This window comes from Nyctereutes procyonoides, unplaced genomic scaffold (genome assembly GCF_905146905.1).
Source record: "Nyctereutes procyonoides isolate TBG_1078 unplaced genomic scaffold, NYPRO_anot_genome, whole genome shotgun sequence".
Classification (NCBI taxonomy): Eukaryota; Metazoa; Chordata; class Mammalia; order Carnivora; family Canidae; genus Nyctereutes; species Nyctereutes procyonoides.
In genome coordinates, this window is record NW_026575146.1 from 61,317,247 (window position 1) to 61,341,734 (window position 24,488).

The 24,488-nt window shown below is 46.0% G+C and overlaps 1 protein-coding gene across 1 annotated transcript; it reads left to right on the forward strand.

Moving 5' to 3' along the window:
- Positions 1 to 7,299: 7,299 nt before the first annotated feature.
- SPATA31C2 (SPATA31 subfamily C member 2) lies at positions 7,300 to 19,243 on the forward strand. Its single transcript, XM_055310170.1, has 5 exons — positions 7,300 to 7,485; positions 8,440 to 8,509; positions 9,034 to 9,094; positions 9,356 to 13,162; positions 18,814 to 19,243. The coding sequence occupies exons 1-5, from the start codon at positions 7,300 to 7,302 to the stop codon at positions 19,241 to 19,243; spliced, it is 4,554 nt and encodes a 1,517-aa protein (XP_055166145.1).
- The last annotated feature ends 5,245 nt before the right edge of the window (positions 19,244 to 24,488 follow it).

A 24,488-nucleotide genomic window follows, 5' to 3' on the forward strand; every position in this document is an offset into this window, starting at 1 on the left:
GTTGTACGTGGGATAATTGTATCACGTTAGACAGAAGTATAACCTTGTTAGTGTCTTTATTTGGAGATTAAGCATGACTTAAAGTGATGTGTGGGTGCTAAATCAACAGGGGTTCATTGTGATGGTTACTTATATGTGACAACTTGTGTGAGCCAGAGTACCCAGATAGTTGACCAAATACCTCTCTGGATCTTGCTGTGAAAATATTTTTATATGTGATTTTCATTTAAATTAGTAAACTTTGAGAAAAGCAGATTGCTCTCTGTAATGTGGATGGGCCTCAACTAATCAGTTGAAGGCCTTAAGAGAAAAGGCTAAGATCCTCCAGAGAGGAAGGAATTCTGCCTCCAGACAGAGTTTAGACTCAAGCTGCCACATCAGGTCTTCCCTGCCACCAACCTGCAGAATTCAAACCTGCCAGCTTTCACAATGAGTTAATGTTTTAAAATAAATCTCTTTCTGTGTCCATCTCTGTCTCTATCTCTCTTTTTCTCTCTCAACACACACACACACACACACACACACACACACACACACACACACACACATCTTAGAACCCTAACACAGAAAGTACTTAACATTTGTAATTAAGAAAAAAAAGAATGAATAAAGTATGGAAGGTGGGCATCATATTTATTCAGAAATTATTGGCATGTGCCTTGGTTGTTAATTATAAAATCTCTAACAAAAGTCTCTAGTAAATTCACAATAATGCACCTTTAAAGAAAGTATAGAAAAGGACTAGGCTATAAACTAAAACCTAGGGGGAAAAAAAGCAAAATGAAAATCCAGTAACTACATGAAAAAGTAGGAAAAGTGATAATAAAGAATAAAATTAATCAAGTAAAAAACATATACTACTGCATCTAAGAAGGGATATGTAATCATACATCAACAAAATATGAGAATGTGATTTGCTTCTCCTGGAGGCTGTGGAACCAGGTTGTCAGTTTTCTCCAAACTCTGAGCAAGCCAGTCTGGATTTGATTCTCCTGCACAGAGCTACCAGCTCTTTCCCTTGGGGAATTGTTGATAGACTATCCATCACACACTTAGCGTAAGCCGGAGCATAAAGAATAGCAGTGTCAACCAAAATGGTGATTATTAAGAATGACTCTCATCCCCAAGCTAGCACGGTATTATCTCACAGAGATGAGCCTGGTCAAGAAGCTCAAAAGCAAGGCAACTCACGCTGGAATTCCCACCAGGTACAGGGCACGTGGCTCCAGGTTCAGCTGTTCATGGGATGGATTGGGAGCTCTGATTACCACCCTTATCAGGGTAATGAGTGGGTCAGATTGAGCAGGGTAGAGATGCACAATGAAGAAATAAGTGTGTATACTCATGGCTGGCTGACTCGTAAAAGAAACAATGATGGGGCACCTGGGTGGCTCAGTCAGTTAAGTGCCTGACTCTTGATTTCAGCTCAGGTCAGGATCTCAGGGTCATGAGATCGAGCCTGGAGTCAGGCTCTGAGCTGAGCAGGGAGTCTGTTGGAGACTCTTCCTCTGCCCCCTCCTTGCTCATGCTTTCTTGCTCTCTCTCACTCCTTCAAATAAATAAATATTTAAGAAAAAAAAAAAGAATGATAAGAAAGGCTGCACAATTAAGCAAAATGAAATGCCAGTGAGTCATCATGACATCTGAATTTTCAAAATGATAATGAAGAAAGTAGAGAACAACCCATCCTCCTATACATGCCAAAAAGGGGGGGGGAATATGTCCCCTTTAAAAAGTGTTCCCTTGGAAAGTATTTTCAAGGACATCTTCTCTTACCCACTCATTGGATTTCTTCTGAATATTTATGGCACGGGTATATAACGAATGCCTTTACGTAGAGCATGAATATGAAAACGGGCAGGAGCAATCAACCCAGCATCAGAATGTGTTGCTAAGGCAATGTCTGGTGCTGCAGGATTTCTTGGCATCAGGGCTGGATGTCAATCTGCTGTGACCATGATGGTGTCTGTGGGGTGTTGTCTACTTATGGACACACCTAAGGGGACAAAATCACTGACTACGGCTGACCTTCCCTTGTCTGTTTAGGGAGATGGCCAGGGCTCAGAATGGTTAAGTAAATTGTACATTTTTATTAAAGCAATAATCCAAAAGAGCTTTCTTTGAAGAGTTTAAATACTATTTTGCATTTCTGATGTTATGTACCACTTGAAGGGACGGTCGGCTCTTAGCACCAGTGGGACACCTAGGAGTAGTCCATGGGTGTCTACTGTTGAATAAAGTTGCATGAACTTCTAGGAGTTTCAGAGAAGCACAGGGTTTGCTCAAAATAATTTTTTTAAGATTTTATTTCTTTATTTGAGAGAGAGAGAGTGAATGAGTGAGAGAGAGCAGGGAGGAGGGGCAGAGGGAGGAGAAGCAGACTCCTGGCTGAGTGGGAAGCCCAAACAGGGGCTCGATCCCAGAACCCCAGGATCATGATCTGAGCTGAAGGCAGATGCTTCACCAACCAAGTCACCTAGGCATCCCTCAAAATAATTTTTTTAAGTGAAATAGGGTTAGGAATTAGTCTCAGTCCCTTTATGGATCACATTGGGCCACTTTATTTTTTTAAGATTTTTAAAATTCATTTATTCATGAAAGACACAGAGAGAGAGAGAGAGAGAGAGAGAGAGAGAGGCAGAGACATGGGCAGAAGGAGAAGTGGGACTCAATCCCAGGATTCGGGATCACAACCTGAGCCAAAGACAGATGCTCACTGAGCCACCCAGGTGCTCCACACTGCCCATTTTTAAAAAGGGGTAGAGAGAATGTAGCAATAGCATTGATTTATCAATTTCTGCTTCAGACCTCTGAAAACTCATGCTCCACCTTCTATGTTCTCCAGAAAAGGACAAACTCATTATTATCATATAAAACATGACCACACAAAATTCACATACGTCCTCATACAATCAACTGCACAGGTAGAAACACATGTAGCCAACCAGTCAGCTTGGTGACTGTAGCTGGGATCACTGGAGCCAACTGAGCTGGTCTGAGTCAAGTCTGCCCAGAGAAATGCATTTTAAAGGAAACTTGCTGAAATGGAGCATAAACATCATACTGGAAGCATCAGAGCCCAGGCCCCCCAAAATACAAGTAAATATCTCACTAGGTCAAGGAAGATCCATGCATCCTTCCCTTTCTCTCAAAAGTCAGAATCAGAATCTATAAGTTCTTTGATTTAATAGAACAGGTCTTATCAAACTTGATATTTAGTATGTTCCAATGTCTTAGTAAAACTTCAACTTCCTTGGGCTTCTGAGGATGCAAGAAGCCAATTAGTGCCATTTTCATAAAAACCTCCCAATATATATGGAGAGGGATGGTCACTTCTTTACTTTGTCACTTAAAGACTAAAATAACCCAAATCGTTGACCTTTTGTCACATATCTTCTTTTGATCCTGAGAGTCATTTGATTGGCCTTCCTGGGACCCATTGATAGATTGTCTTTTCGTCTTGTTGAGGATTGCTTTTCTGGGCTCCATACTTTTTCAGTGTTCTAAAAACATACACACAAACCTATTTTTAAAATTCAAGATCTCTTCTTGGAATATTCTGGAGTGGATGACAACCACTCACACCTCACCAGCATAAATGAGAGCACCTGTTATCCTGCTCTTTTTCCAGCATCATGTTTTAGTTTAGCCAATCTGAAGACTGAAAACACATTACCATATCCTCCAGAGTGTGCACTTTGCTCTGTTGATGGAGGTCTTAGGTAGTGAGGCAAAGCGGCAAATTGAAAGGATATAGATTATATGCGGCAAAAGCATCCTCTGTATAGTGAAAAGGACAATAAAAGATCCTTCAGGTCTCATTGAGCTGGCTTTATTCACAAAAATGTTTATGTTGGAACTTGAACTACTTTCTAACATGAGGTACTAACATGAGTATTAAGAAACTTAGTTTCTTGGACAGCATTTCACTGCAAGCCTGGGAGAAATGTGGAATTATCTGGATGTTCTTGTCTCTTTCAGGGAATATCCTATAATGTGGGCCCAGAGCTTGGGCAGGCCCTCAATTTACCCACGTGGATTTGAATAGATGACACACAGGGCACTAAAGAACTGAATGTTATAACCTGGGCTATTGAATGAGCACTCCCAGGTAAAGCATTTATCAAATCCTGGCATTCATCACAGAAAAAGTAAGATGGTACACCACGTGTTCCATTGGCACAGAACTTATGATGTATCAGATGAAGCGCCAAGGAAGAGGGAATCAGGGATGCAGTCCATCTCCGTGAGCATCAGTGTTGTCATGAAGGATGTCATGCCAGCTCCAAAAAGGCACAGCTCTATGTCTACCCAGCGTAAATATGTAGAAATGGTGTTTTTCTTCTAAAAAGATATGTATTATACATAAATATTAAGATCAATATTTATAAATAAACAAGAAAAATGCTCCAAACATGAAAAGCATATCTAAATTTCTTCAAAGGCAGCTATATATTTCACATTTTTACTTTTCCCCATGTTTTATTTATGAGAAGTACTTTTCTATGGGTCACCTGGCAAGCTCAGGGCTTGTTCGCCTCAGAGTCCCTGGCCTAAATTCAGATACGTTCGCACCTCCTCCTCTTTGCTTTAATAAAAGCTCACCACAAGCGTGAGGTCTGGTCTGATCTGTTTTTTGTCAAGTCACGGTCACCTTGCTCCAAGAGCCTGGATCGTGTGCCAGCCAGATCCAGGTCCCGCTGCCTGGCATAATCAGAGCACAGCCAGGGTGACAGCCACAGCTCAATACCTTCATTTACTGCTGAAAATCTCTAGCCAAGAGGAAGCAAGTGCCATCCACTAAGAGTCACAGATCTGCGTTTTACTATTTCAGGTTTGGAAACTATCAGAAGGTGATCTTATTTGAATCCAGCTTATTGTAAACAGGGCAGTGGGGAAATGGGCAATGCACGGCTTCAACACTCAAAGTCATGCTGGGGTCCTCAAGGTATTGAGAACAAAGACTGCTCTAGAGCACAAAGCATCCCTATAATCGTTTTTTCTGCTCCCTTCCTTATGAGGCTGTTGGGCATTTTATTTTTGCTATGTTCAGTTTTATTTCCAGTGGGGTTGTTTACATTACCATGAAGTGTCTTGACATTTAAAGTTATGTTAACATTTATAAATTATTATAGAAGATGTAAGAGATAGTGAAAATAAAACCCGTAGACATCCCAACCTAAGAATTGCGGTATTGTCCACATCTTTGGAGGTGTCTGTACTTCCCTCCCCACCTCGTTCCTCAATCCTGTTCATCACTCTCAGTATTTTCTTTGTAATTTTACTAAAGTAAATGCATTGCTAAATAACACGTTATTTTGTATCGTATAGTTGTGAAACTAGAACAAATGGAATCATCCTGTATAAATTTTCTGCAAGTCGCTTGTGTTTTATTTCTTCCTCAGTAGTGTGTCTACATAACTTGCTTTTACGATGTTTAGCTATAGTTCATGTACTTTGACTTGAGCACGATACTCTGGCATATTGCAGAGCACGGACTTCCCACTCGATTAGACTGGGTTGTTCCCCATTTTTTGCTTTTGTAAAATGGGGGAGTTTCTCCAGCTCTAGCCTTGGAATCGCTCTGTCAAAGGCCCACTCTCTTCAGCCTGTACCAGGTCATGATAAAGTGTTTTCCAAAGCAATGGCCCTAACTCACAGCCCCACTATAGTCAGAATACATGTGCACGAGCACATCGTCACACAGGCAGCTTTCAGCGATGCCAGCAAAACACTCCGTATCAAAGACATTCTCAGAACCTAAGCTGCTTTCTAGATACTAACGTGAATGTTGAGAAATTCAGGGTCTCGGGTAGTGTTTTGCTGCAAACCTGCGAGAAATGCAGAATCATTTGGATGTTCTTATCTACTTAAGGGAGTGCTCTCAGAAAGAAAGGAGAAAGGAGGAGGGAGACAAAATATTTGTAGAAATAGTGGCTGAAAACTCACCGAATTTGATGGATTCAGTGTTTACCTACAATAAAATAAAAAGAAGCAGATCTGCTCTGAAATACATCACAAACAGTGATGTAAACAACACAGTGGAAAAACAAAGCGGAAATTTTGAAGCAAGACAAGAACTTCTCTTCATAGTCCAGAGGACCACAGTTAGAATAACCACTGACTTCCAATCAGAACCAATGAGGGAATGGCCTTGAAATGACAATAGTCAACAAGTTGAAAGAAAAAAAAAATTGTTGAGGCACCTATGTGGCTCTGTCGGTTCAGTATCAGACTCTTGGTTTCAGCTCAGGTTGTGATCTCAGGATCCTGGGATCGAGCCTCACGTCTGGCTCTCTGCTCAGAGAGGGGTCTGCTTCTCCCTCTCCCTCTGCTCTTCCCCCTCCACTTGTTCTCTCTCAAAGATAAATAAATGAATCTTTTTAAAAAATTGTCAACCCAAAATTCCATATCTAGTAAATCTGTCCTTCAAAAATGAAGGCAAAATGAAGATATTCCGAGGTATACAAACTTACAAGAATTACTAAGAGAAACCTTAGAGTTGAAAAATAAAACAGTAAAACAAAAGAAGAACTTGCTCCTTAGATTTGAAAATGCCAGAATTGTTAAAGAATGTGTGTGAGTGTGTGTATGTGTGTCTACAGAGAATGTTCTAAGAGTGTTTCTGCCATTCACTCTCTACTGATCTCAGAAGCAAAAATGCTAGAAACTTACCAAAAAAAAGTACTTTGAAGATTTAACTATTTCAATCTGCTTTATACTTATTTAGCTTTGTAAATTTTGAGTAACTATTCATTTTCTAAGTCCCTCTAGCTGAAGATAGTGAGAATTGAAATAAAATATTTTAAGATGTTTCCAAAACTCACACAGCTAAGGGTGTGATGCAAGGCAAAAACATAGTATGTGGGGACGTTGGAGATGCAGACAGAGAGCACCCAAAAAGCAAAAGTTCCTGGGAATTAATCAAAATTCCAGGGACAACTCCAGATTTTTAGAAGCTATGAAATTGACGGAGCCCAAGTAGAGATCTCAAGGGAAGCAGGTATTACTTGAGTTCCGGGAGGGACAAAGAGCAAATGGACAAAGGTCTATCTCTACAGGGGGAGAGAAGAGGAGTGGCAGGCCAGGGAGTGTGGAGAGATGAAGCTGCAGAGCCAGGTGGCAGGGAGGGGCTGCAGTCCTACTACTTCTGTCCCCTCACTGCCCTCAGGAGCCCTTTGTGACCAGACCACAGCTCTGTGATGTGGGCCTGGGGCTCTTGTCCCCAAGTCTACTCCCAGGGTTTAGTGGCCTGCAGGCAGCCGTGCAACCTGACATAATGCATTTCAGAAAAAAGAGATGGAGAATTACCTCTTCCCTCAGAAATACATTATTGCTAGTTGGCTGAGCTCCGGTCCCACTTCCTGGGCAATTAATATCATCTTCACCTTCCTATGTGGACTAGGACTCTTCTTCCTGTTATTCTCCTACTTCCGGAATGATCCATCCTTACCACCACATGAGAAACACAGAAACAGCAGGAAGGTAAGGAACCCTTAGCCCAGACCCAGTAGAGCATGATCCCATCCTCTTTTCTATTAGTATTTCTACTTTTCTGAATCACTGGAGAGACTCCTGAGGTAGGAAAGAGCAGCACATGCATTGTTATGAATAGAACAGAACACCATCTGTCCAGGGACAGGCCAGACCAGAAAGAGGTTAGAGGGGCACGAGGATCTCTACCTGACGATCTCAGGCCAGGAGCACAGGTGTGGTGGAGGGCCCCAGGACAACATCCTCAACACACACCACCAGTGGCCGAGGACGGGATGGCTGAGGGCTCCATCTCTAGCACAGATCAGGCCCCTGAGAACCCGTTCACCAGCCACCTTCCTGGGGCAGGTGTCTCAGGTGAATGTTGCTCTGTCGGGGCCAATCAAGGGCAGCGCTGGGCTCAGGAGGCCCCAGGAAGCAGCTGGAGTGGGGCTCTGACCTCGGGGTGCAGGGTCTTACCTGAAGAAACGCAGATGATGGGATCCCTGGGTGGCGCAGCGGTTTGGCGCCTGCCTTTGGCCCAGGGCGCGATCCTGGAGACCCGGGATCGAATCCCACGTCGGGCTCCCGGTGCATGGAGCCTGCTTCTCCCTCTGCCTGTGTCTCTGCCTCTCTCTCTCTCTGTGACTATCATAAATAAATAAATAAAAATTAAAAAAAAAAAAGAAACGCAGATGCTGCAGGTCTGGGGATGTGTGTGTTTCTTGAGCAGAGGACCAGTGACAGAGGAATTTCTCACGTAGAAAATCCTTCTGTACATTCTTCAAAGAAGAAAAACTGAAAACGTATTTATCCACTTTGAAAATGAGTAAAAGAAAGAAACCCATGCCCCCTCCCCCCTTAGTTAAATGTAGGAAGTCACATTGTTCATGAGCACTGAGCATCTGCAGCTTGCTCCAGAGGGCAGGGAGGGGGTCCCAGTCTCCCCATGTTCTCTCATCTCAGCATCGAGTGGAGCCTCGGAGAAGGAGCAGCAGGAGCCAGAAGAAAGCCCAGACTCTGAAGACTCTGAAAGGTGAGCCTCTGCCCCCGAGCCCTGCGCACCCCAGGTACACCATCCCTCCTGCTCCGAGGGCCCAGCCCCACCATCTCCAGGATCCTGGGGCCCGAGTCTGTTCCTCGGGAAACAGAGCCCTGGTGGGGGCTCCTGGGAGGCAGAGCAGGACCCTGACACTTCCCCGATTCTGGGCCAGAACGAAGCCCCAAGGGGCCAGACATGGTGTTGCCCAGCAGGAGCTGCAGGGCCTGGTCAACCTCTAGCTCCAACTGTGGACAAGAGGTCCAACTTTGCTCAGAGTCCTCTGTGAGGTCACCCAGTCCTGTCTCCCCCAACAAGGTCATGAATGGGGATGCACTCTGTATAGGACAAAGTGATCCCCATCATGAGCTTTGATGTCACTGTGTGGCACGTGGCCCTGGACACTGAAGTTTGGGACTCCCGAGTCTAAACCACAAAGGTCTCCCCTAAAGGGACGCTGTACCCAGCCTCCTCCCTTGGGCCCCTGCCTTCACGTCTATGACCCAGTCTCGTGTTTCAAGCTTGCAGAGATTGCCTGCAAGAACTGGAGGAGGTTCGGGACCTGATTTCCCTTCTCCAAAGGTAAAGAATCTTTCCCCTTTCTCTGCTGGCTCCTCCTCCCAGAGTCTATGGTGTGAGCCCAGCACTGCAGGGACCCTAGGGCTGTCCTGGGGGTGGGGGAGAGGGCAAAGGGGAGCCATGGGGACAGAGTGTGGCTAAAGCCCTGGGGTGAGGAACAGCAAGAGCACTGTGAAGTGGGTGTGGGGGTGTGGAGGGCCGTGGGGCCCACTCTCCTGGCCACGTCTGCTCCTGGCTGTAGCTGGTGCCTCCTGCCTCCTGCAGCCACCTGGGGAGGGTCCCTGACCAAGAGGCCTTTCATCAGTTCCTACATCAAGAAGCCCCTGAGGAGGTGTCCAAAGCAGCATCTGCTGGAGCCCACCAGCCATGCAGCGAGCCTGGGGAAGATGCTGCTCCCGTCTTGGCCCCATCACCTTCCCCCGCTCCTCTGACTGGATGCCCTCTACCTCTGGCCTCCACTCTGTCACCAAGCCCAACGACCTCCTCAATTTCTCTTCTTTCACACTTCTCCCTGAGTGCTTCTTGGCCACCAGACCCTTTCCTTCCCCTGGATGGCTTTTCACACCAGCCACTTGCTCTTTCTCCTTCCCTGTCAAGTCTCCCTTCTTCAGAGGCCTGTACTCCCCCTCTGACAGACTCCTCTGCCCCAGCATGGCCAGACTCTACTCTGACTCTCCCTCTGTGTGACTCAATGGCACCCCCACTGAACACCATCCCACAGAGTTCATCTCCACACACTCCTTGGTTAGCTTCTCCTGTTCCAGTCATCTCAGGCTTAGGCCACTCAAGCTGTCCTATTTCAGCCCTGTCCTGCTGGCAGGCAACTGCCAAAGCCTGGAGCTTCTCCACTTCAACACACTTAGAGTCCCAGCAAGAGCCTCTGTCCCACCAGCCACCAAAGGTCTTGCTCTGGGGAGACTCCACCAACAGACAGGTAGAGGCTAATATCCCCTCTTTCATCAACCCCGATATCCAGAAGCTTCTGGAGATACTAATCACTAAGAGAATAGAACTGAAGATTTGGAAGAAGGAAGAGTCAGATGACCACCTAAACTCTTTGGGGAGTAGGTGCAAGTCCCCAGGTGACAAGCAGGACACCCTGGGTTGCCAATCCTTCTGGAGCATGAGAAGCATACAAGAACGGCTGCTCAGTCCAGAAAAGCCTCCATATCACGGGACTTCGGGAGACAATCTACAGCAGAAATGCAGCCAGCTCTTCTGGGGTCTCCCCTTTCTGCACAGTGAGTCCCTGGTGGCCACTGTCAGCATGGCTGGTTCCCCACTGGAGCTCCCATCTGTCATATTCAATGAACTCTCTCAGACCTTGCCCCTCCCAATGCAGGCCAACATAGCTTCACATCTTTCACCAGCCCAGTCCTTACCTGATGCTATGGTCCAGCCCCAACCCTTGACCCCAACCTTGTCCCAGTCCCCGCCCCTGCCTCTGGCTCTGCCCCAGCCGCAGGCCCACTTTGCACCCTCTGTTCCAATCGAATTGCCTCCTTCTCCACCCAAGATGGGGATACCTTGCCCTGCATCTGAGAACAATACACCATCTTTCATCTCAACTGCAATTCAAAACCTGGAATGTCACTTTTTAAAGAAGCAATTAGAAAGGGACAGGACGTTACCTGCTGTGGTAAAAAGATCTCAGGAAGTCTTTAGCCAAGTCTCTCCCAACTTTCTGCAAGATGACCAGGCCCCTGAGGCCCATGAGTCCATCTCTGTCCTTCCTGAGGATTTGATCAGCCCTGAGCTCCGGGAGCAACTGGAGTGGCACCTTTGGAAGAGGTTCATGAGGCACCAGAGTGGCCTGCCCCACAAAATCCAGCTGTCTGTGAAGCTGATCCAACCTCAAGACGAGGCCCTGAAGGTGACACAGGCACACAACCAGCACAGACCCATGTGGCCCTCTGCATCCAGAGACCGAAGCTGCCAGGCTGTGCAGAAGACCGGGTCCAGGAACCCAGCAAGGACCATGCCAGGAAAAAACCTGGGCAAGGATACAAGGTCTAGTGTGCGGAAGATTCAGAAAGATCTATGCAGGGGCTCATCAACTTCTCCGTGGAAGGATCCAGGGAAAGGTTCTGAGGAGTCAGACCCAGACATAATGAAGCACTCGACAAGCATCCAGGACAAGAAGCATCCAGAAAAGATCCTGAGAGCCCATTTGGGCAGGAAGTTGGGGCAGATCAGAGAGGGGCAGATCCCTGTGGATGTTCATCGCTCTAGGCTTGCCGTCAACCATGCCTCAGATCTTCCTGGCAAGCCAAGCATCCACAGGAAAACTGGAAAGCCAGCAATTTCCAAGGGTTGGAAACCCTGCATGACCACTTCCCACGATTTTTCCATCCTCAGCCCGTACACTCAACGGATGCTAGAAGCACATATTATAAGGTTCCGGGTAAAGCACAGATGGAGCCTACCCCTCAAGGTTCTCAAGCCCATAAATCTCTTTAAGTTGAAAAAAGGCTCAATCTTTCCCTGGTCCTCCACTCCCCACTCAGCCACCAGCATATCTAAGGCCCGCTCAAAAGCCAAGTTCTTGGGCAAACCTCCTCAGCCCCATCGAGGGGAGAAGGAAATAACAAAAGAAGCAGTTCCCCCCTCAGAGACCCCCCTCCCTGCCCCTCAGCCTAAATGTGAGGAGATCCCACAGACCCTGGAAGGGATCTCACTTGGTGAGGGCCATGGGCCCCCAGAGGCCCCTGTGGCTGGACAGGAGGCCAGGCCACCTTCTCAGACCCTCACATACAGCTTTGTGGGCAGAATCTGGCACAGTGAAACTGTCTTGGGGGCTTTTGAGTATAGCAGCTTGGAGTCAAGTCCAAGTCCAGCAACGACCACCAGTGAGCCAAGGAGGGAGACGGGGGGTCGGGCCTCACGAGACTCCTGCTGTAACATAACAGTGCTAGAGCTCAACTTAGAGTCCCAGTCTTTGAGTGCCAAAGAGTCCAGGGAGGCAGCAGAGAGTGAGGAGGCCCCTGCTTGGGGTGACACCTTAGAACCCAGTGTGCTTCCTAATGACCAAACCATCCATGTGGATCTGAGAAGATCGGGGTCTTCTGGGAGCAGTAATGGCCCCTCAGCATCTGTAAAGTTGGTTGCCCAAGACCCAGAAGAGCCATGCCTTGATGAACAGCTGAGAGAGTCTGCAGTCCAGAGATTGGTAGAGTCAGAGAACCAGCCTCAAGCCCCCATCTCCAATGTGCTTCTTGAAGACTGTGAAACTGGGGTGATTCTTCAAGATTGTGCCACCAACAGTCTTCTTCAAGAATGTCAGTCCGATATGTTCCTTGCTGCAGACATGTTGGCTTCTCGGGGATCTCTGTCTGACTTCCAGAGTGTGTCCAGTGAAGACGCATCAACTTCCCAGATGCTGCTTGGCCTCGTATCGAGTGGGCAGGACAGCCAGTGGCAGCCAGAGCCCCTGGTCCTGCAGGCCCCCTCTAGGAGCCAGAGCAAGTTGTCTATCCCCGCTCAAGAGAGAGAGTACTACAGGAGGCCCAACGCAGGAGAGCATGAGGAAGAGCTAGGAGAACTAAAGGTCTTCCAAATCAGTGAGATGAACCATCACTCCCGGGACAAGGCATCCCCAGAGCCCTCGAGAAGCAAGTTCTGTCCCGTCTTGCTGAAGAAGGAGGAGGTTCCTCCAGAAAGCCAATTCAGAAGAAAGGTGAGGCACTTTCTGCAGTGGATTCTTCCCGGTAAAGGCAAAGGACAGGAAGATCCCGGCCCGAAAGGCAAGCCTTCTCCAGCATCTGCCCGGAACCGAGCATCAGGCAGGTCGGCTCCGGGCAGGGGGCCTGCTGAGGCTCAGGTGCTCGTGACAGCCGTGGGACAGATCCTGGAGGAGAAAATGGTGCCTCACCAGGGTCTGCGGGCCCCGGAGTGCAACTGCTACAAAAGGGATCAGCGGGCTGCAGCAGGTCCCAACGTCTGCTACCACAGGGTTCTTTCCTACCAAGAGCAGAGGAGAGTGATGAGAGAGACGGCCTCCAAGCAGCAAGCCATCCCCAAGGGCCACAGCTGTCCCAACAGGGCCGAGTGGATCCCAGGCAGGGACAACAGGTGGGCCTTCCCGTCCAGGATGACGGGGTGCCCAGGCAGAGCGTGCCAGCACAGGCCCATGGTACCAGGAGCCTCAGGCCGCCCTCCCCACCCCCACTGCCCAAGGCACTGCCTCTTCCAAAGATACGTCTCGTCTGGCCAGTCAGTGTGTGCCTTTCATGGCTTTCCTGGTAGGACTGTGCATACGGTACAGAGAAAAACTTATTTTTCTCATGTTAGCACATCCTCCATGGGCTAATGGCTTCTTCGAACCACGATTTGTATTGCTTCCCAAAATATATGTTTTTTTTTTTCTCATGAGAGGTGCTGCCCTCTGTGTGGGCCCTGCTGGGGAAAAGAGAGGGATGGAGTCTGCTCTCCCCAAGTGCCTGCTTTGGCTTCCAGAAGGGATTGGGCCCTGGAGGGGGTGAACCCACGACCTGCCCCCCATGCCCCCTCATGCCCCTTCCGTTTCCATAGCACCGTCCTTATGACCACACACAAAAGAGGAACAAGATCTGAAAGGGCCCACCCCAGGATCCAGCTGGGCCCATCCTGTCCTGCGGTGCCCCTACCCCGAACTCCTGGGCCATAGGGAGGGTTTGCAGAGACAGAAGGCCCCTCTCCCATCCCCGCCTCCCTGGGCTCCAGGCGGGTGGCAGACAGTGCCCCGTGTCAGAGGGGGGCGTGGGGTCTGCAGGCAAGGCTGGCCCTGAGTGCAGGATGGGGGGAACCATGCCCCCCGGGCCTGGCGGGGGTAGAGGGTGGCTCTGCTGGGGGCTCTCCTGTCCCCGCTGACGCCAGGGGCCCTCGCAGCTCAGTGGCAGCACCCCCTTGTCCCCTGGGGCAGCGCAGGGCGAGGACACCCCCGGCTCTGAGGTGTGAGCGGATGGGGAGCCAGAGGCCACCCTGACCAGTCAGTCCCCTGCTCCCTGGGGCGCCCCTCCCGGGAAGTGGAGTAGGGGCAGGTGCCAGGGAGGTGGGGACAGGCTGCACCGTGTGGCCACACGTGGGGTGGTGACCAAGGCCCCGGGGGCCCCTGGGAGCCCCCCCTGCCACCCGCAGGCCCAGAGGAGGGGAGACAATGGGAGGGGCCGTGGGGCTGTCACCCCAGGGTCCCCACCCCTCTCCTGCTGCCGGGATCAGCAGCCTAGGTGCAAGAGAAGAGGCCGAGGGGAAGAGAAGCCACCGCACCTCCCACACCGAGGCCCTGGCACCCGGAGGCACCGAGGCCTGCAGGGGGGAAGGGTCCCTTCGGCTCGAGGTGATAAGCTTGCTTAGAGACCCAGAGACCTCTGACTGAGACCCACAGAGACCACACAGAGACCCACATAGAGACCTCCCACAGAGACCCACAGAAAGACCTCCCATCCAGGGACCCCACACTGGGAGACCACCCACAGACATGAACCCTGGGAAATCCCATACAGAGCCTCCTCTCTGAGAGGTCCTGCACGGAGCTTGCCCAGAGACCTCACAGGCATTCTTTAGGAGCCGAGCAGCCACGCAGTGACAGGTCCTGCATCATGGATCTGGAACCGCTTAGCAAACTGGCAGCGCAGAAGGAGCGTCAGGGCTGTGCCCACCTGAGAACCTCTCAGACACTGTCAGCACTTCCCCACACGGGGCTCTCCGCTTGAGGGAATGCTCACAGAGGTTTATCTCTTCGTTAGGTCATTGCCTCTGAACAAAAGAATCACAGATTCCACCTGTAGGTCTGCAAACTCTCCCCTCTGCAGGTTTTCATTGCTTAAGCTCTGACCACAGTTTACAAAAACGAAACCACAAGCAAAATGCCGCCAACTTCCAATGAGAGAAAATATCTTATTTGCCCAGTTTTACTTATGTCTAGTCAAAGGATATCTGTGTCACATTTTTTATTTCACTGGAGACAAGATCTGAATTCAAGATGCCTGACTTCCTTACTTTGGAAACATGGTAAAGGTTGGCAGCAAATGTTGGAATAAAATAAACCAGCAAAAAGGCATCTGGACTCTCACCTCCCAGGGGGCTGGGCCTTGGCATGTTATGTTGTGCATAATAGCTATGTCAGGTTTATGAGTTTTGCTTATTTTTAAATGAAACATGCTAACAGTTATGTGAGGATTTTTACAAATGAGTCAGACACCTACAAATATTTCCATTTTATCCTCTGATAAAAATCATACTTTTTATCTTTTTTCCTTAAGATGTGGCAATGCCCTCAAATGGTATTTTATACATATTTCCAGATGTGACAAAGTCCTAATGTTCTGCTAACATAGTTTACACCAAGGTCCTATTTGTGAGGATTCACTTTTTAAAATAATTTTCTAAAAATAAACATTTTGCAAGTCTCAGGCAATCAGGCTCCATTTTATACTCATTATAGGGCTAAAAAGAAAGGACACATTGTTTCAAATAGTTAGAAATCTTACAAAATATATCATTTCATCTATGAGATATACACATGACCTAACTAGTAGAAGGAACATCTTAATACCTGAATTGAAGAAAGTGTACATTAATAATCAAAATGTATGTTAATGTACAAGTGTACATCAAAATGCCCACATTATATACCGCTTTCCAAAGGGTGCATTTTCATGACAGTGTATATGTGTTTCTTGTTGCTCATAAGCAACTCATTTTTCTTGCCCTGTTAAAATCTATTTTAATGACAGCTGCCAAGCATGTGTCCCTGGTTAAGTCTCTCAGATTATCCATGGGAACGACAGTGCCAGTCTTCATTAAGAGAAGCAGAACTAACATGAAGGCTCTTTGGCCTATTTATTTCAACAAGAAATACCCTTCTATTTGCCAGAGTTCACAAACATAACTATTTTTCTACCTTACTCCCTTATGTCGTTGAATCACAAAATGATACAATATGGTCTCAGGTGTCTTACAGTATTGGATAGTATTTTTTTTTAATGCAACTAATGCAGAACAAAATGAGGCCAATTAGGAAAATTTTCATACAGGAAATGCTTTACAAAGAGCAGTATTTCTTTGACTAGTTGACCCTTAATCAGTTTTAACACAGTGATTATTATTCAGTCTTTTGAGTAAGTCACTTAGGGTGGCCATGCAGCCTGCAAACGTAGACAGACATCCATAACAGTTTCTCCCTATGACATGTGAATGTGTTGTCCCTCACTAGCAATTCATAGTTCACTAAACTGTGTACAATTTCAAAGAACTAATGTGTGTTAAAACAACATTCCCACCAATCAAGGCATGCACATCTATCCTATGTAGCCTCTGATGATTTGTGGGTGCAATTTCTCTCACATAAACTTGTACCTTCACCCTAGAAGAAAGAGTCAAAGGGGTTCAATCTATTAGAAAAATACTGTCAATATTTCCAGACTTTATGGCTACCTGCATTTTATTTTTAACAAGATTCACCTCCCATAAATCTTACGAATGTTTCGCCATTTATATATACCAAGCAGAAATGGAAATCAAAAGCAAACATAGTGGAAGAAATAACAAACTTAGATCTCCATTTTGCTGAAAATGAAGTGATGTTTAATCTACGTGGCTCTCTACATGATATTCAGGATATATTACAAGCTTGGTTTTGAAAACAATTTATATTTAAAACAGGCCTCAAACTGATTTCAATAAATCATGTACTTGAGAAGAACAAATGTGGAGGGTGGCAATTATCTGATAACTTTTTGGTGTTCCACAGAGTAAAAATCTTTTCCCAAAAAGCAAAAAAAAAAAAAAAAAAAAAAAAAAAAATTTCAGGCTACAGTGCTCATCCTTAAGGGTGGTTCCCTTGATTGGTCACAATATTTTTCTCAGTTTCATGCACTTTTACTTTTTAAGTTATGGAAACTTCTGGAAATGTTCCCACATACACACAGCTACACTTTCTGTGGTGCTCACAGCAAGGACACAGTAGGTAACATGATCCAGATGGTTTCCCAACTGCCACTACCTCTCTGAGGTTGGTCAGATTCACCATTTCCAGGAACAGGATTGGTCTTTAGAATTGTGCCTAATGTTCACAGCAGTGATGTCCACAAGAGCCAAACTGTGGAAGGAGCCAAGATATCCATTGACAGATGAATGGATAAAGAAGATGTGGTCTAAATATACAATGGAATATTACTCAGCCATCAGAAAGGACGAATACTCACCATTTACGTCTACGTGGATGGAACTGGAGGGTATTATGCTGAGTGAAGTAAGTCAATCGGAGGACGATTATCATATGGTCTCACTCATATGCAGAATATAAGAAGTAGTTAAAGGGACCATAAGGGAAAGGGGAAAACTGAGTAGAGAAAAATTAGAGAGGAAGACAAACCATGAGAGACTCTTAATTCTGGGATACAAAGGGTTGCAGAAGGAGTAGAGGGTGTGGGGATGGGGTAACTGGGTGATGGGACTAAGGAGGGCACATGATGGGATAGGAACTGGGTATTATACTACATGTTGGCCAATTGAATTTTAAAATAAATGCCCCTGGCCATGCGGATAGCTGCTTTCCCCACACAGAGGCATGTCTCCATTACTGGGGTATGCTGGGGAGCCCTCCCCGCCTCAGCCTGAGCCCCCTGGCATCCTGTGCTATGATAACCAGAAGAGCCCATTCCTCACACTTATGCTCTCCACAGCCACACTGTAACACAGGTGAAAGTCACTTCCAGATGGTATAAAACAATGCTCAGCAGGCAGGGTAGATGAGGATACAGAACAGGGAACACCTCCGCCCGCAGGCGTGGGGGACACAGCTCTCCGGCTGGAAGCATGTTTGTGCTGTCCCCCTGCACCCACCCCTAAGGATGTCTGCAGCTCGGCCTTGCTCCTGAGTCCAGAAGCTGCACGCACTCCCACCTGCTCCCTGTGGCCTCAGGATCTGTGCCACTTGCCTGCAACGACCCCTGTAGCCAGCCAGGCTTCTCTGAGCTCAGACACTGTCCTTAAACCTCAGAGGCCAGACCACTGACCTTCCCTCTTACACCTGCCATACCTTCACGCCGGTAACGCTTCTGGGCCTATTTCCAGTGTCAGTAAATAGTCTGTAGAGTATGTACATTTACGCTGCACTGCGTATTCCCCGGGGTGAGCTAAACTTTCCCCTTGGGCAAGTCACCCAGTGCCTCCAGACTTCATTTCCTTGACCCAGAAAATGGGGATCAAAGTTAATAGCATTGTTGCAAGGGGGAAAGGAGTTCAAATAGTAATACAACTTCCTTAGCAAGTATTGAGTGATTTTTCTATTATTGCTGATTTTATTCTTTCATATTATTATCAAGTCATTTGTATTTGTAAAATAAAGTACACACAATTAGTTATTTTTTTACAGAGTTAAATTTCCTCACACAAAAATGCTAGTATTGTTAGATGGATTAAAAATAAAAAATCCTCTCTGGGAAAATAAGCAGTACTCTTCCAAGTCACCTTGGAGTCCTCTTGGGCGACGGCGTTCAGCAGGTCTTTCCTAATTGAGTCTAGTGGTACAGGACCCTGTGATCCCAAAGCTGTTACTTCTTCAGCCTTGAACAAGCTGGACTCCGTGTGCTACTTTCAAAACCAGCCCTGTTGTCTCCACCTGTCTACTCCTACCTGCTCCTTGGTGCTGTTCCCCGCAGCCCTTGGGTGAAGTCGGGGCTCTCTGCTTATCTCTAATAACGGGAGGAGGTCTGGTTTCAGGACTTAAATTGCCCAGACAGGAGTCCAAATGCCAAGTCACATCTCGACGCGCAGCTGCTGCCCCCCAGGATTGCCGGGGACCTCTCCATTGCACCTCCTGCTGCGTGGGCTTCCCAGGTGTGCCCGCCACCCTCACCTGCTGGCCCGCCTCACCGATCCGGTTCTGACTACTCATCACCCACAGGGGCCGGACTGTGTGGCCAGCACCGCGCTGCCACAAGCCCAACAGTGGCCCAGGCCTCGGCAGGGTTCGGAGCCGACTCCTCTCCTGGCCATTTGGTGCCATTTCCAGGCATCGCACACCTGCAGCTCCTTGAAGCAAGGACCAGTGCCTCGGCCAGCCGGTCCTCCCGGGGCCCCCGTCACAGGGTAGAGGTCCTGCTCTTCCCCTGGCCTCCCCTCTCAGGGCAGCTCTTGCCCACGGGGGACCGCAGTGGTTCCTCTGGATGACCCTCCACCCTGACCCTGGGCGGTACCTACTTCCAAAAGTCATCCCTGGCCCCAGATGTCTCGAGATGGTTAGTCATGCCCTGAGTCCCCAGAGCCAGGGGAACTCGAACAGGGTCCCGGAGCTGGTTCCTGGATGTTCCCTGTTGGGACAGAAGTGAGGGTACAGTCCTGACCCTGAAAACTCTCTCTGGAGAATAGGTAGTGGTGCATTTTCAACACCAATCCTCTCCAGGTGCTGCTGGCACAGGCTAGGGATCCGCTTTCTCGTCCGGGAGCCCTCACCTCTAGGGATTGTGTCTAGCCTTTATGTCACAGCCTTAATCTGAATTTATAACTTTTCTTTGCATTTTTAAGTAACCTTGTTTCCACCTTTGACCAGCCCATTGGAAAGAGCTTTTCTTATTCTTAGTAAAAACAATTAAGATATAACCTTATAAAATTTCATATTATTTGGAAATGTATTTATGTTTACTTATTTGTATAACATTGAAATACTATAAAATATTTTATTATATAATACCATGTAATATTTTGTTTTCATAATACTGCGGCTTACCTAAAAAATTCTTGTTGATTTTTCTTCCTTCTTTACAAAAGTCAGAAAATATGTTAGGCGTGAGCTGTGGGGGCGCCTGGGTGATGCAGTCAGTTAAGTGTCTGATTCTTGGTTTCAGCTCAGGTCGTGATCTCTGGGTCATGAGATCGAGCCCCCTGTCAGGCTCTGCACTCAGCACAGAGCCTGCTTAAGATTCTCTCTCCCTCACCTTCTGCCCCTCCCCACATCTCTAAAATAATAAAGAAATAAATCTTTTTTTTTTAAGGGAATTAGCTGTGAAAATGCCGATATTTGGGAGGTTTTTCACTTGTGTATTTTTATGTTAAAATCTCAATTCTGAGAAAGCAACTATTAAGCTTTGGGGCAGGGGGTGGGGGAATCATTCTTAAGGACATACTAGGTGGAAGCATTTAGATTTGAAGGTCACTTGACCTTTTCAAGATGTTTCCCATAAGTTGACAAAAAGCTCTAAAAGCTTAGGAACAGAAACAAATTGAGAATTAAAAGGCAAATCCTTAAAACGAAGAGCAACCTGACATGTTCATGATGCCCTCCTGCACTGCCGGTAAGTGGGACCAGGGCCTGTGTGAAGAGCACAGCTTCTGGGAACTTCAGAGGAACCAGCAGGAGAACAGGGTGTCCCAGGAACAGACACGGGGCCTCCTCCCAGGGTTTCTCAGGTTGATGCTGTACTGCTGAGAGGTGACCACATTTCACAGGGAGACCACAGAAAAGAAGCAGAGAGAGCTCCCAGGAACTGTTATCCATGCTGTGCTTGGCCAGGTTTTCCTTTGGTTAATGAATATGATCACATTTCGTTACCCGAGTAACCAAAATCACATTCGAGTACCTCTTGCCCGCTGGTGAGCTCCTCGATGTCGTGGGTCGGATGCCATGTTGCGGGGACACTGGCCCAGGGGACGTATTAGCAGGATGAACATTCTTCTGAGTGATTTTACAACAATGAAAGTTCATCCAACAGAGAGACTAAGGAAAACAAACATTCCTAACTTTCTAGTAGAGAAAGCCTCCAGTGCTATTTTTATTGAGGGACAAAAATGCATATTTGTGTGGAAGAATTTTTCACAAAAGAGCAGCAAGTAGAGGAAACGGGGCCTGTGGGCCTGCCTAGAACATTCCTCCTTGGTGACTTTGTTGGGGCCCCCAGGCCTTGTGTGGCTACTGCCATCCTGATCCACAGGCTCAGGGTGATCCGGGGCGGCTTGTCTGAAGGCAGGCCCTCCTGTCCCCTCCTGTCCCTCGCTGGCCAGATGGACACACGGCATCACCCACAGCTGCGAGCTGTTCATGAACTGGCTCCGTTTCCTCAGGCACAGTTCATACATTCTGTAGTCCTGTGTATCACAGCCTTCTTTTACAGTTGCAGGGTAAACATGGATAACCCATGTTTAAATCATCCTACCGGAGTGACAACATGCAGGGAAATTTTTCCCATGATAGTGGTCTCGGAGTTATAACCACCAAGTCTCATTCTGTTTCCGATTGGCTTCTTTCCCTCAGTCTTATGCATTAACACTTCCTTCATGTCTTTCCACAGCTTGATAGCTCATTTTTTTTAGGACTGAATAATATTCCATTGTCTGGATGGACCAAAGTTTATGTATACATTTATTTATAGGAGGATAGCCCACTTGCTTCCAAGTTTGGGCAATTATGGAAAAAGCTGCTAAAAACATGTGCCCAGTTTTTTGTGCAGATGTAAGTTTTCAACTCCTTTGAGTAAAAAGGAGTCTCCAGTGAGAGTGCTGGATTGTGGGGTCAGAGTATGTTTGATTCCATAAGAAACAACCAATCTAAAAAAAAAGAAAAAGAAAAAAGAAAACTCCAATCTGTCTCCCAAGGTGGCTGCAGCATTTTGCTTTCCCATCAACCATGGATGCAAATCCCTGTTGCTCCACATCTTCGGCAGTACTTGGTGTTTTCAGTGTTCTGGATTTTGACCATTCTCCTAAGTGTCTAGTGGTGTCTCGTTGTTTTAATTTGCAATTTTCTAACGATGGATACTTGTAAGGATCTTTTCATATGCTCGCTGGCCACCCATGTAACTTCTCTGTGCAATGTCCGTTCAGATCTTCTGCCCAACTCTAAATTAAACTGCTTGTTGTCATATTGTTGGTTCTAAGGGTTCTCTGTGTATTCTGGATAACGATACTTTATCAGATGTGTCTGTTGCAGATGTTTCTACCAGTCTGTCTTGTCTTCTCATTATCTTGACATTTTCTTTTGCAGAGCAAAAGCTTTTAATTTTTATGATTTCCAGCTTACCAATTGTTTCTTTTGTGGATTGCGCCTTTTGAGGTGGTATCTAAAAGTCGGTGCCATATCCAAGGTGGTTAAGGTTTTTTCTTACATATTTTCTAGGAGTTTTAGAGTGTTACATTTGGGTCTGTGATCCATTTTGTTTTTTCTTTTGTTTTGTTTCTACATGTGGACATGTTTTTTTTGTTTTGTTTGTTTTGCATGTTTTTTGTTTTGTTTTTGTTTTTTGATGTTTTATGAAAAATTTATTTTAAATCCAATTAATTAACATATAGTGTATTATTAGTTTCAGAGGTAGAATTCAAGAGGTGTTGTATATAACACCCAGTGCTCATGATACCACGTGCCCTCCTTCATGCCCATCCCCCAGTGACCTATTTCCCCAACCTTCTCCCCTCCTGTGACCCTGTTTGTTTCCTATGATTGAGTCTCTTTTTCCTCCCTCTCTGTTTTCATCTTCTTTACTTTTCCTTCCCTTGCCAGATGTCCATCTGTTTTGCTTCTTTAATTCCACATAGGAGTGAAACCATATGGTAATTAACTTTCCTGACTGACTTATTTCAATTAACATAATACCCTCTAGTTCTATCCATGTTATTGCAAATGGCAAGATTTCATTCTTTTTGATAGCTGAGTTACATTATATATATATATATATATATATATATATATATATATCACATATTCTTTATTCATCTGCCTGTCCAAGGACATCATGGGTCCTCCCACAGTTTGGCTGCTGTGGACACTGCTGCTGTGAACATCAGGCTGTAGGTGTCCTGGCGTTTTACTGCATCTATATCTTTCAGGTAAACACCTAGTAGTGCAATTGTTGGATCATAGGGTAGTTCTATTTTTAACTCTTTGAGGAACCTCCATACTCTTTTCCGGAGTGGCTATACCAGCTTGCATTCCCACCAACAGTGCAAAAATGTTCCCCCTTGTCCAGATCCTTGCCAACATCTGTTGTTTCCTGTCTTTTAATTTTAGCCATTCTCACTGGTGTGAGGGGGTATCTCATTGTGGTTTTGATTTGTATTTCCTGACAGCAGGTGATGTGGAGCTTTTTTCACATTCCTGTTGGCCTTTTGTAGGTCTTCTTTGGAGAAATGTCCATTCATATCTTCTGCTCATTATTCATTAGATTTTTTGTTTTGGGGTGTTGAGTTTGATAAGTTCTTTATATATCTTGGACACCTGCCCTTTATCTGTTATGTAATTTGCAAATATATTCTTCTATTACGTAGGTTGCTTTTTAGTTTTGTTGACTGTTTTCTTTGCTGCATAGAAGCTTCTTATCTTGATGAAGTCCCAACACTTCATTTTTGCTTGTTTCCCTTGCCTTTAGAGACGTGTCTTGCAAGAAGTTGTTGTGACCAAGGTCAAAAAGTTTGCTTCCTATGTTCTCCAGGATTTTGATGGGTTCCTATCTCACCTTTATGTCTTTCATCCATTTTGAATTTATCTTTGAGAATGGTGTATGAGAGTGGTCTGATTTCATTCTTCTGCATGAGGCTGCCTGATTTTCCAAACACCACTTATTGAAGAGACTGTCTTTTTTCCTTTGGATATTCTTTCCTGCTTGGTCAAAGATTAGTTGACTAACCTCTTTATGAAGATGTAATCCTGAACAAAATTACTTTATCCAACAGTATATGAAATGATAGTTTCCATGTATGAGTTAGGTTTACCCCAAAAAAACAAAATTCCTTACTGTTTTGTTTTTGCATGTGGAGGTCTGGTTGCTCCAGCACCATTTGTTGAAAAGACCATCTTTGTTCCATTGTGTTGCCTCTGCTTCTTTGCCAAAGATCTGCCAATTATATTTCTGTGTGTCTATTCTGGATTCTCCGTTCTGTCCCTTTCATATATTTGTGTATTCTTTTACCAATACCTCACTGTCTTGGTTACTGTAGCTTCGTAGTAAATCTTGAAGTAAGACAGCATCAGTTGTCCAACTTTGTTCTTCTCCTTCAATATTGTGTTAACTATTCTGAGTCTCTTACCTCTCCATATATACTTCAGAACCAGTTTGTCAATATCCATAAAATAACTTGGGATTTTGATCAGGATTGTGTTGAATCCATAGATCAAATTGGGAAGAAATGAATGAGTCTTCTTATCCATGAACATGGACTATGTTTCCATTTATATAATTCTTCTTTGATTTCATTCATCAGAGGTTGGTAGTTTACCTCATATAGATCTTATACATATTTTGTTAGGTTTATACCTATGCATTTCATTTGTTTTGGGGCTAAGATAAATAGCATTGAGTTTCTAATTTCACATTCCACTTATTCGTTGCTGATATATAGGAAAGCAATTGACTTTTCTAGTAAATTGTTATTTAAAAATACTAAAATGTCTTCAAAAAAAACTCACTTTCTATGGAATAAGTCAAACAGG